This window comes from Cotesia glomerata, linkage group LG5 (genome assembly GCF_020080835.1).
Source record: "Cotesia glomerata isolate CgM1 linkage group LG5, MPM_Cglom_v2.3, whole genome shotgun sequence".
Classification (NCBI taxonomy): Eukaryota; Metazoa; Arthropoda; class Insecta; order Hymenoptera; family Braconidae; genus Cotesia; species Cotesia glomerata.
In genome coordinates, this window is record NC_058162.1 from 2,074,516 (window position 1) to 2,087,557 (window position 13,042).

The following is a 13,042-nucleotide window of genomic DNA, read 5'->3' on the forward strand; positions in this document are numbered from 1 at the left end:
ATAATAATTATATAATTAATTATAATAAAAAATACAAATCATTTTAAATACTAAAAAATATTTAATATTAAAAAGTGGTCTCTAATAAATGATTTAATTATTAAAAAAATTTTTTTTGATACAAATAAATCCTTCTATTAGTAATATTATAGTACTTTACTTGTGTATGTATGTAATCCCGGGAAAAACGGATTGGATCTGGCCATATATAAACAGATCTGGTCAGATCTGCTTTAGCAGATCTGGCGAGATCTTTAAATTGTCTCTATCTGACGAGATCTGGCCAGATATAATCAGATCTGACCAGATTGTTAAATTGCCCGGGTAAAAAAGATTATATATACTCAAACATAATTATATACGAAAAATGGCCCCATATAGTTATATAGAATTATTTCCGTAAAAAAAAAAAAAAAAAAAAAAAAAACGGCGAGCGCGGGAATCGAACCAGAGACCCGACGCTTGAAAGATTAATCCATTACCTGTTTACCTACGACGCTTACTTGAAGGGTAGAGTTTGTAATAACTACAACTAATGTGAATCGTGTCTATGATCGATGCGTAATGAACAAAGTTTTTTATCAAATTTGCAAATTATTAATTATTAATATACGCTGATAGAAAGATTTATTAACTATTAACAAATTAATTTATTCAAAGACAATTATTTAATTTATTAAATTCTATTAAATATTTTTTAACATTTAATAAATATTTATTTGGGAGGAAAGAATATTTATGAAAATAGTTTATAAGTATTTATTAATAGTTCACAAATATAGTTATATCTGGCCAGATATAATAAAATCTTTTTATGTCTGATGTATTTTTCAACCCCAGATATAGTTATATCTGTTTAGATCTGATCAGATATGACTAGATCTGATCATGTCTGATGTATTTTTCCACTTAGATATAGTTATATCTGTTTAGATCTGATCAGATATGACTAGATCTGATCATGTCTGATGAATTTTCCAATTCAGGTATAGTTATATCTGTTTAGATCTGATCAGATATGACTAGATCTGATTATGTCTCCAATCCCATATCTGATCAGATATAAATAGATCTGACCAGATATAATTAGATCTGAACAGATAAAATTATATCTGGTGAGATCTAAACCTTTTTCCCCGGGATTTTAAATGTATATATGTATTTTATGTGTGGTAGCATGAGCAAATTGTTGTTTGAATTGACAGTACAAGTTCACTAGTATTCAAATTATTTATGTATTATAAAATAAAATAATTATTATAATTATTGATTGAGTAATATTAAATATAACGATCAAATGTCTCAGCTAAAATATATATTTTACGTGCGACAAAATAAATATATAATATGTTAACTATTAAAGTAATTATTAACGTTGACTGTTAATTATCTCTCATGACAATCGTTCAACTGATATACGAAATTTTAAAATATATATGAGCCGTTGGAATTGAAGATCGTTTTTTTTTTGTTTATTAATTAATTATTAATTGAGGATGTGTAAAATATTGTTTGGAAAAAAGGCGGCTTTAATTGTTCTCTGTGTAAGTTAGATTTAATTGTTAAGTATTATTATTATTATTTATGATTAACTATTAATTATTGAGGTTTGAATGACTTTTTTATGGATTATATAATTATAAAAGTTATTGTATTTTCTCGCTGGTAGAGAAATTGTATGCCAATCTGTAAAATAATTTTTTTTTGAATAAATTATATGGGGAAGTGTACATTGATGTAATGAAAAATAAACGGAACTAGAGACCTAGTGGCATAAATAAATCACTTCCCATTATCATCTCTCTTTTTCTATATCACTTTGCTTCATCCTGCTTCATTTTGCTTTATCTATCCTTAGTCCCTTTACACCGAGTCTAGTTTAATTTAATTAAACAATTTTTTTACGTTTATATTTTGCTAATAATTATTTCAGTTCAAGGCATACTTTTTACTGTTTAGTGTCACATTTTTCTAGAGATAACAAATGTATTATCAATAATTTACATAAGTTATGTCTAAGAATAATTTTTTTACTTAAAATAGCGTTAAAAAAATTTTATTTTAGTTTATAAAATAGTGAATTTTTTAATATTATTATTTTCAGTCTCATTTTCAAAAAAAAAATTATTCAAAAATTCTTAATTAAAAAATTATTTCAAATTTTTTCTATAATTAATTTTAAAAAAGGGCTTAACACAAAAAATTTTACTGAAAAAAAAAATTAATTTGAATCAAGCAAAATTTATTTAAACCAAAATAAATTTCATAGTTCAAAAATTTTTTTATTCAAATTAAGACAATAAAATTTTTTTTAATTATTTTCTTGATAACTTAATTTTTTTTCTGTTTTAAAATTTTACAAATTTTTCAATAAGAATTAAAAAATTTTTCTTTTCCAACTTATAATTTTTTATAAAAACTTATAAATATTTTTATTAAATAAAACTTTAAAAATTGGCAAAAAAAGAAATTTTTAAAGATTTAAAAATTTTTATGATTCTTAAAAACTGATAAATATTTTTACTAAATAAAACTTTAGAAATTGGCAAAAAAAAATTTTTTTAATTTTTATAATTATAATTTTTGATTCTCAAAAACTTATAAATATTTTTATTAAATAAAACTTTAAAAATTGACAAAAGAAGAAAATTTTAAAGATTTTTCAATTTTTATAATTATAATTTTTGATTCTTAGAATCTTATAAATATTTTTATAAAATAAAATTAAAATTTATTAAAATCCAAACAACAAATTTAAAAAATACTGAACATCAATAAATCCAGCAAGTGAATAAAACAATAAAGACATGATACAATGATCAATAAAATCAATAATAACAATAACAACACTTAACTCCCGGCAAGAATCTTTCCATTATCCGATCACGACTCCAGTTTAGTAAGTGTCGCCGTTTTGCCTCAGTATTTTTTACCGTCTTGTAGAATAGAGTCTAATTTATTATTCCCTTCCCCGCTACACTGATAAATTTCTTCTGTGTACCTGAAAATCCCCGACTAAATATAAGAACTATCTTCTCGCCGAGAGACTGTATTAGGATACGACTACTCAGCCGACAGTACCGATTTACTGTTCAATTATAGAAGAATCAACATGTGTTCATAACTCTTCATCAGTATTGCGTGAGCAGCCAATCGGTCAAGCTTAAAGTGCGCTCAACTTTCAATAATTATTGTTGATTTTTTTTATTTAAATAAATTAAGTTACTTTTTTCGGGTTACGTTTTTTTTTATTTTAACAAAATGAAGCATCAGATAGAAAGTATCACAATTGAGACTAGAAATTCAAAGTAAGTTTTTTTTTATTTCAATTTTTTAAAATTAAATCCTTAATTATTCTTTTTTTTAATTTCTTTAAAAAAATTAATAATATAAAAAATAAAACTTTGTTAAAAAATAAAAAATAAAAATTAATATCATAGCATGTTAAAAGTAATTATAGTACAATATATTCAATATATATATACAAAGTGTGTTAATTATGTTTTCAATGTGGAGTAATTGAAAGTGATCTAATGTTGAAGGTCACATTTCCTTAGAACGGCCGTAAAAATTTTATTTCTTGTTAATAATCATTATATTATTTATATATTTTATTACTCTTCAACAAAATGCTGTTAATAATTATTTATAGTTTCATATTAATAAATAAATTTCTGTAATTTCTTTAATAATAATATACACTCTAAATTGTTCAAGTAATTATTTTATTTCTTGTTAATAACCATTAAATTATTTATATATTTTATTACTCTTCAATAAAATGATGTTAATAATTATTTATAGCTGTGTTTTAATAAATAAATTTCTGTAATTTATTTAAAACAATAATATGCACTATCAATAAATTGTTCAAGTAATTAATATTAGTCATACTTAATTACGGAAAGTGAGCGTAAATAATAGAAATTATATGCAGAAATTTTTAATAACAAAATATTTAAATTATTTTACCGAAGGACTTTTTTATAATTTTTTCAACACTCGGTATGAAAATTACTCTGATAACAATTGTTTCTGATGGCTTTTTTATGTTTCTCTGAATTTTTACGAGGATATTACGTGATTTACAATAGACAAAGAATAATAATTTTCAAGTATTAAATTATTCAGTGGTTTGAAAAATTTTAATTAACGCTGAAAATACATAAAATAGACAGATAAATTTAATAAGCTTTAAGTAACCTTTAGTTTACTTTTAAATGAAAATTAAGTTATCGTGTTATCATGCATTAAATAATTTTAATAATTTTATAACAAATAAGTTATGACAAAAAAAATTGACATGTAGGAATTTTAAAAAATAAAAAATCCAATTTTATAAAAATCATTTTTTTAAACAAATTTTTTTGTTAAATAAAATTGAAAAATTCTCAAGTGACTGCTAACTAATATCATTAAGTTCTTTTAAAAAATTTACGCCGACTTGTTTGTCATCAGTCGTCAATATATGAAAACTAATACTAATATTTGTACAGTAAATTACTAAATAATAAATTTATTTAAAAGTATATTTTCAATGTTTTTCATTTAATTGTCAATTTAAGTTTGGGATTTATTCTATCTGAGATAATGAATAATTTTTTATGTTTTTATTGTCACGTTAAAAGTTATTAAGATAATCCGGCCGAAAAATTAAGAAACTATCGGATTATTTTTTTTTAAACTACTAAAACTGCCTATAAAATAATTAATTACTTATTAAGCTATAATAAGCTGATAATTTTTTTATATTAATTTCTGATTTTTGTCTCATTTATTGTTTGTAATAAAACTAGATACGTAAAATTTTATTTTTCAGTCAACAAATTAGATAAAATTTTTAAATTTAATTAAATAAAATTTTTTAAGTTAATAAAAGAATTAGGCTATTTTAAATAGACGAATCATATATGCCATAATTCATAGCTAAATTTGTCATTAAAGACAAATTTGGGAACTGGGGAAATAAAGGATAAAGGGGGGAGGGGAGACCTTACTCAGTAGGAATTTTTCGGTAACCGAAAAAATAATTCAGACAGCCCAGACCGGGACTCGAACCCGGATCGTTTGGTTACGCGTCAAAGGCTCTAAGAAAATTTTGCGTCATTGCGTCAAAAAATTTTGTGTTAAAAATTTTTATGTTAAATATTTTACACTTTTTTGTGTTAATTTAACATTTTTCTGTGTTAATTTAATACAATTAATGTTAAGTTTACACATAAAAGTGTTAAATATTTAACACAAAATTTTTTGACGCAATGACGCAAAATTTTTTACTGTGTAAATAGATCTTTTATTCGTCTGAAGTGATAAAAAATAAACTGTCTGTTTATTCAATATATTTAAAAAATTGCATGAAAAATAGTTAAAAAAAAAAACTTGTTAGCAACTTAAAAAGTTTTTTTAAATTTATAGAATTTTAACAATAGAATTGTTGGACAGTGAGTGAATTATACCTGCACTCGGGAATATTCTAGCTCTAGGTATATATGGTTAAAAAAAATTAGAGACTTGAGGGCTACTCGAGATAAAATCAAACAAAATACTTTTGTTTGTATCCTAAGAAAACTATAAAATTCCGGAGCTGTTTAGACTAAATATATTATTTTTAACACAAAGATATTCATTCATTATCAGCTCTTATTTTTATATTATTTATTTTTTTTCCACTTTACTATTGTAGTATTTATTTTAATTTTTTTTTAAATATATGAATAAGAAATGTATAAAAGTTTCCTTAAATTTTATAAGAATTTATAAAAAGAACATTTATTATATTAATATTATTTCTTCTCAATTATAACTAAATTCTTCTCAATAATAAATAAATAATTAAAAAATTTTTAAACTTTAAAATTTTTAAACGCGAGAATTATTTCAAAAAGACCTTACTGTAAGACGCTCTGAGAGACTAGCACTTAAAAAAAATAATATCCTCTTTAAATTCCCGAATTTCAATACCACTCATTATGAATCTTCTTTCGTAATTACAGTTATACGATTATGGGAAGAACTAACGGAGGATATTATAAATTCATCAAACTTGGAGGTTTTCAAAAATAAAATTTTTGATTATTTATGTAATCTTGATGTTTGATCATAAACTGTTTAATGTTTCTACCTTCGTTTTATTAATCTTCAAACTTTAGTAAACTTTCATTGTATAGCTTCTTATAATTTAAAGTTACCTACCTGTCTTTATAGTAACATCAAAGATTCTTGAAATTGTTAGTTAATTCATTACAAATTAAATTTTTATACTCATCATAACGTATTATATATCATTATCACCTATCTAAAAATATTATTAGGTAAAATATTCTAAATGTTTATAAGTTAAACTGCACAATAATGTAAAATTGTATGTATATTTACTCTTTGCCATTCGGCAACTGCCTTGGCATAATTTATTAATAAACTAAACTAAACTAAACTAAACTTTAAGGTAGTTGTAGCGTGATAGGCATTTCAACAGAAAATTATGAAATTTTTTTTATTGAAAGATAAATATATTAATAATTCACTACCAAAATTTCAGATCAATTGACCGCACCGTTTTTAAGTAATTAATTTTCGAAATTGCATCTTTTACACGTAGAAGTATAGAGAGATGGTAAAGTTAGTATGAAATCTTCCGTACCACTCGAGTGGGCCAAAGATTTCATACTAACTTTACCATCTCTCTATACCTCTACGTGTAAAAGACACAATTTCGAAAATTAATTACTTAAAAACGGTGCGGTCAATTGATCTGAAATTTTGGTAGTGAATTATTAATTTATTTATCTTTCGATAAAAAAAATTTTATAATTTTCTGTTGAAATGCCTATCACGCTACAACTACCTTAAATGAATAGAAAAATTTAAAAAACAAATCAGATTTAATAAAAAATAATATTTTACTAAAAATGATTTTATATTTTTGCATGCATTTATATCTTCAAATAAAAAAGAAAAAATTTTGAAGATTAATTAATCATTGAGTAAATTAAAAAAAATTAATTAAATATCTAAAAGATAAAATTTACCAAAAAATAAACCAACAGTTCTATAAAATGAATTGCGCGTGCCTGTATCGATTTTAAAATCAGCTCCAAACAGTAGGTCAGTTGAAATTTGTCTTCCCGAGAGACTTTTTCATAAAACGTAAATGAAAAAATGTTCGCGACTTCTGAATTAATTGGAAAAAATTTTAAAATAAAAATAATAATAAGCAGGATTAAGTTAAAAAAAATAAACTTCTGAAGATGGAACCATCAATAGAAGCAGTAGTTGTTGATAAAAATAATCAACCGTGCAATTTGTGTTATGGAATGTTGGAAACGATCAAAGGTGAAGTCCAACAATATTCGCAGAAGACGAATGACAATCCCAATAGAAATTGAAAGCTCGCTTGCTAAACATTTCAACGATAATAATAATATAAATTATGACGGAGATGATTATGATAAAAGTCGCGGTTATGATTATTGCTGTGGTATGAGTAGAACGTTATTTAATCAGCGTAATGATCAAGCAGCTGTACAATTAATTTATTCCGTCGACAGTCAGGAGTCAAGTGATTTTTCAGTCAATAATAATAATAGTAGTATAATGTGAGTAGGGATTTTTTTGTCACTTTAACAATCTTATTAAATCAAACCTTTTTAATTTGTTAATTTATAATTTACGAGTTATAATGTATAATTACTTACAAGTGGAAGATGCAAATTTTCTGCGAAAAGCCCAGTTGAGGTTAGAATGTTCTTTTTATATTTTTTTTAAACAATTCACTGTATTTATTTGTTATTTTATCCAACAAACAAGTTCTGTTAATCAACAAAAGTAATGACACTGAAGTTAACAAGTATTAAAAATTTTTTTAGAATTATAGCAATTAAATTATTATAAAAAAATTTAATTAAAAAGTTCCACATGTGAAAATTAATAAAAATTACAAGTGAAAATTTTTAGAAGCAGTTTTTTATTGTAATTAATCTGTTAAAAAAAATTTTTAAATTGACAGCTGACGGCTAACTTCAGTACTATCAAAAGTAACAGACCTAATAACAAATGAAATAAAAATTAATATTCAAATAAAATTTAATAATTTTATCACTGCAAAGTCCAAAGTGTTTTATTTACTTTTTCGCGAGATTACATCATTGAACATTAATGATAACTGTTATCTCATAATTTTTGTATTTAGGAATAAAAAATTATGTATTGTTAAAAATATAAAAAAAAAATTTTTTATTCTAAAAATGTATTTTTTTTTTAAGTTTTACTTTTTTTTTAATTTTATAAACTGCTTTAAACTAAAAAAATTATTGTTTATTTAATAATTGTTTGTTTCATAAATATTTATTTACTTTCACTGTCTATATAAATGATTTGACGTGTTAGACGCATAATAACAAAGTGACAGGTGGCGGAAATTTACGCGGGAATTTTAAGTGATAAAAATTTTATAAGACTGAAGTTAGCTGACAGCTGTCAATTTTTTTAACTTAAAAATAACTTTTCAAATTATAGCCTCAAATTTTAAACAATATTTTTATTTTCAGATGGAGGTCGAAACGTTGGAAAATAATAGCTGGAGTGGCGGTACTTGCTGTGATAGCAATCGTGATAGTAGCTGTATTATTATTATCTAAGGAAAGTAAAAAAATCGACGAAAATAACGACGATGTAGAAAAAATACCAGATGTTGAAGAATATCAATTACCATCGTTGAGTAAACTTGGTGAATTTAAGCGCGGTGCAGTGTGTGTTGATGATGCTTATTGCGCTGAAGTAGGAAGGTAATTTAAATTTATTATTTAATAACAATTAATTTAGCAGATATTTAATAATTATAAGAATTTTTTCAACAAATAAATTTTTGAAAAAAAAAAAAAAAAAAATTGACATGTAGAAATTATGAAAATATAGTTAGCCGACATTTGAACATTTTCAGAATTTTTTCCTTTAAAAAATTATTACAAAAAAATAAAAAATTTCAGTTTTAAAAAACTTGAAAAACTGTAAGTGCAATTTTAAAAAAATATTTCTAAGTTCTAAGCTCTAATGTAATTGATGAAAATAAATAAAAAAATCAAAAACGTCGGCTAACTTTAGTATTATATAGAAATTTTTGAAAATTGAAAATGTAATTTTTTTTAAAATCATCCTTCAAAACAAATTTGCTTGTTAAAAAATGTTCAAGACTGCTAATTATAATGTCATTATTATTTATGCTCGTTATTTCTTCAATAAATAAAAAAATTAGAAAAACGGTTGACCTTGAAGGCCATCCCTGCAACTTCCCGCTAATTCCATAACTAGGCGCTTAAAATTGCACTTCGAGCTCAAAAATACAATTTATGTGTTATTTTGAGCTCTTCGAGCTCAAAGAGATAGCTTTGCTATGCTTTTGAGCTCTTCGAGCTCAAAAGTCATCAAAATTCGATGAAACACGATTTTTCTAATTTTCAAACTGCTGTAACTTTTTAATAAATCAACCGATTTTCACGCGGTAGGCGGCGATCGATGTGGTTTTTTGAGCTCTATAAATGATTCTCAACAAAAAAATTGATCTGATGAAAAATTTCGGAGTTATTACAAAAAAACACTTTTTTCGATTTTTTTCGACAACGATATCTCACGAACACATCAACCGATTCTGACGCTCTATGTGGCGATAGATGCGGGATTTCAAGGTTAAGAGCTGATTAGTTTTTGAAGTTGATCGGTTCAGCCAATTCGGAGATATTTAAAAAAAATGAAAAAAAAAAAAAACTTTTTTTATCACTTTTTTTTGCAATTTCTCGAAATCTACTGGTCCGAATCGGTTCCAACTTACAGGAAATCTAAGTTTAGCGAAGCCCTTTCGAATGACACCAACCGCAATGAAATCGGTCAAGCCGTTCAAAAGTTATGAGAGGTTTACACACACACACACATACATACAGGCGTACGGACATCATCGTGAAAATAGTCAGGAAAGCTTCCTAGGACCTCGAAACGTCGAGATCCGATGAAAACTCGATTTTCGAAAGACGGGGTAAAACCAATAACTTCCCGATTTTTGAAAATTTTGAATTTTCTTAGCGGGAAATTAAAAATAAAGAAATAAATTTAATTTTTATTTTTATTTTAGCAAAATTTTAGAACGCAATGGTTCCGCGATTGACGCGGCAATCGCTGCGGCTCTCTGTAATGGAATGGCAAACATGCAAAACATGGGACTCGGTGGTGCATTTGTAATGACAGTTTATGACAAAGCCTCTAAAAAAGCCTACTACTTAAATGCGCGAGACCGAGCACCTATGGCAGCCTTTGGAGACATGTATAGAAATAAAAGTAAAAACGCGTCATTTACTGGTCCACTAGCTGTGGCAGTTCCTGGAGAAATTGCGGGTTATTGGGCAGCACATCAAAAGTTTGGTAGATTGCCATGGGCTGAATTGTTTACTGACGCTATTGCGATGTGTGAAAATGGATGGAAACTATCTAACGCTCAGTGGAGTGATTTATTTCAAAATAAAGCTAGTATTGAAAATGACCCTACGTTGAGGTAACAATTGATAATTTATTTGTCTAATAACTAAGCTAGGTGTAATAATCAATTAAATTTTTTTATTATTTCTTGCAGATCCTTGTTTGTCAATGAAACGACAAAAGAATTCAAAAAACCAGGAAGTATTATCAAAGCTGACAAGCTTTGTAAAACATACAAAGTATTGGCTGAAAAAGGCGCAGACGAATTTTATAATGGAACGTTGGGACGAACTCTTATTGAGGATTTACGAAAACACGGTGGTATTTTAACGATGGATGATTTAAGTACTTACTCCGCTAAATGGCAAGAGCCTTTGGAAACTGAACTGTCTGACGGTTTGAAATTATTTACATCGAATTTTCCAACTAGCGGTGCGCTGCTTATATTTATTATGAACATCTTTGATGAATTTAAATTTAATCCAAACAGTTTGAATGGCGATGAAAATACTATCAAAACATATCACAGAATGATTGAGACTTTTAAATACGCTTATGCTGTGAGAAGTAAATTAGGTGATCCTGAATTTCATGATATGACTGAGGTAATGCATCAACTAAAGAACTAATTGTTATATTAATGTATTTTATGATTAATAACATTTAAAACTGTCTCTGTTTACAGTTAGCGAATAATTTAACCTCGAGAGATTATGCTCGAGCTATAAAAGCTCGAATAAATGACTCAAGAACGTGGAATGATGCTGCTCATTACGAAGGAGGTACTCAGCTTCTTGAAGATCATGGCACTGCTCAAATTTCAGTTGTGTCGCCTGATGGTGATGCTGTTTCAATTACTAGCACTCTTAATACCTTGTAAGCAAAAATAATAATAACAATAATAATAACTAGCAACCTTGCAGTTACTATGTGACTGCCGTGACTTATGAACTATAAATAATCAAAATTTTGCTTTATTAAGTAATGACTTTTGTTAAATTGCACTGTACTTTCTTAAATATTGACATTTTAAAAGATATAAGCTCATCCTGATGTTACACTCATTAAGAGCTTTCATTTGAGTACCCACATGTATTTTTGATATATATTTTTCATATATACATATATATAATATATATAAATATATAAAATATATGAAATATTGATGTGGGTACTCAAATGAAAGGTCTCGATGAGAGTAATGTCAGGGTGAGCTTATATCTTTAAAAATGTCAATAGTTCACAAGATACAAGGTCATTTCTTAATTGTTGACCTTTTTAAAGATATAAGCTCATCGTGAGGTTACACTCATCAAGAGCTTTCATTTGAGTACCCACATGCATTTTCATATATTTTTCAAATATACATATATATAATATATATAAATATATGAAAAATTGATGTGGATACTCAAATGAAAGGTCTCGATGAGAGTAATGTCAGGGTGAGCTTATATCTTTAAAAATGTCAATAGTTCTCAAGATACAAGGTCATTTCTTAATTATGTATCTAGAGATAGAGCATTTTCGAATGCAGCTTAAATATTTATCATAATAAATTTATTTCAGCTTCGGCAGTGGTTTAGTCAGCGAAAATACTGGAATTTTGCTCAACAGCGGTATGGATGATTTTTCAATTCCATACATAATAAATTACTTCGGTTTACCTGGTAACGCAAAGGAGAATTTAATTGAACCTGGAAAAAGGCCTTTTTCATCAATGGTCCCGTCAGTTCTTGTGGATCCTAATGGTGACCTTCGTATGGTAATTGGCTCATGCGGTGGTACTAAAATAACAACATCAGCAGCTTTCGTAAGTGTCTCCTACTGAAAATAATAAACATTTTATTATTAATTGAAATTAAATTAAAAGCAATCTGTAATTCATAATGCTCCAATACTTTTCCTTATGTATATTAGTCTTTCTTCTATTATAATTTTTTTCATTTTTTCTCAAAATTTTGTACTACCAATGTGTACAAAGTCGATTGGCGTATAAGTATATAAATAAATTAATTCATTACTAAATAAAATCACTTTTAGGTAATGGCACGGACTCTATGGATGAACAATACTATCAAACAGGCAATTGACGCTCCAAGAATCCATCACCAACTCTATCCAATGAAAGTTGGCTATCAATATGGTGTATTAAAGTCTGTAATTGAAGGATTGCAGAAGCTTGGACACGAAACAGCGCGATACAGAGGTCGAGGCAGTGTCGTATGTGCTATTGAAAAATTAAATGGTTTGCTTTATGGAAATGCTGACTATAGACGAAACGGAGGTGTTAGTGGTATTAATTGAAAATTTTAATAAAATTTCTATCTATTTTTCTTTTAACTTAATTTTTTGCTTATTTGCTTTCTCAATATTTAATTACACCAAAAAAATCCTTCCTGTAGATCATAAAATTTTTTTTTTTAGCTTAAATAAATTTTACCTACATTTTATTTAAATAATAGATTTATTTCAAGCTCAATTTTAGCATAAGTGTTGTAATTGGATAAAATATAATTAACCCTCATTACCGTATTAAAGTAATGGCGGTTTTAAATAAACTATTTATTAATTTTAATCA

At 26.0% G+C, this 13,042-nt stretch overlaps 2 protein-coding genes across 4 annotated transcripts in view; one reads left to right on the forward strand and one right to left on the reverse strand.

The window, feature by feature from the left end:
- Positions 1-7,846, reverse strand: part of LOC123265763 (phytanoyl-CoA dioxygenase, peroxisomal-like) — a 43,419-nt gene extending 35,573 nt beyond the window's left edge. Inside the window, exon 1 of the mRNA XM_044729646.1 lies at positions 7,695-7,846. The gene's annotated coding sequence lies outside the window, so the exon portion shown is untranslated. The remainder of the gene's footprint in view (positions 1-7,694) is intronic.
- On the forward strand, positions 2,920-12,809 carry LOC123265759 (scoloptoxin SSD14-like). Of its 3 annotated transcripts, none has more exons than XM_044729643.1 (7): positions 2,920-3,308; positions 8,547-8,783; positions 10,121-10,537; positions 10,616-11,066; positions 11,147-11,337; positions 12,031-12,274; positions 12,505-12,809. In XM_044729643.1, the coding sequence occupies exons 1-7, from the start codon at positions 3,262-3,264 to the stop codon at positions 12,766-12,768; spliced, it is 1,851 nt and encodes a 616-aa protein (XP_044585578.1). In that variant the 5' UTR covers positions 2,920-3,261; the 3' UTR covers positions 12,769-12,809. The 3 variants fall into 3 exon arrangements, with proteins under 3 accessions (XP_044585578.1, XP_044585576.1, XP_044585577.1); XM_044729641.1 differs by lacking the exon at positions 2,920-3,308 and adding an exon at positions 7,156-7,595; XM_044729642.1 differs by lacking the exon at positions 2,920-3,308 and adding an exon at positions 7,602-7,734.
- The last annotated feature ends 233 nt before the right edge of the window (positions 12,810-13,042 follow it).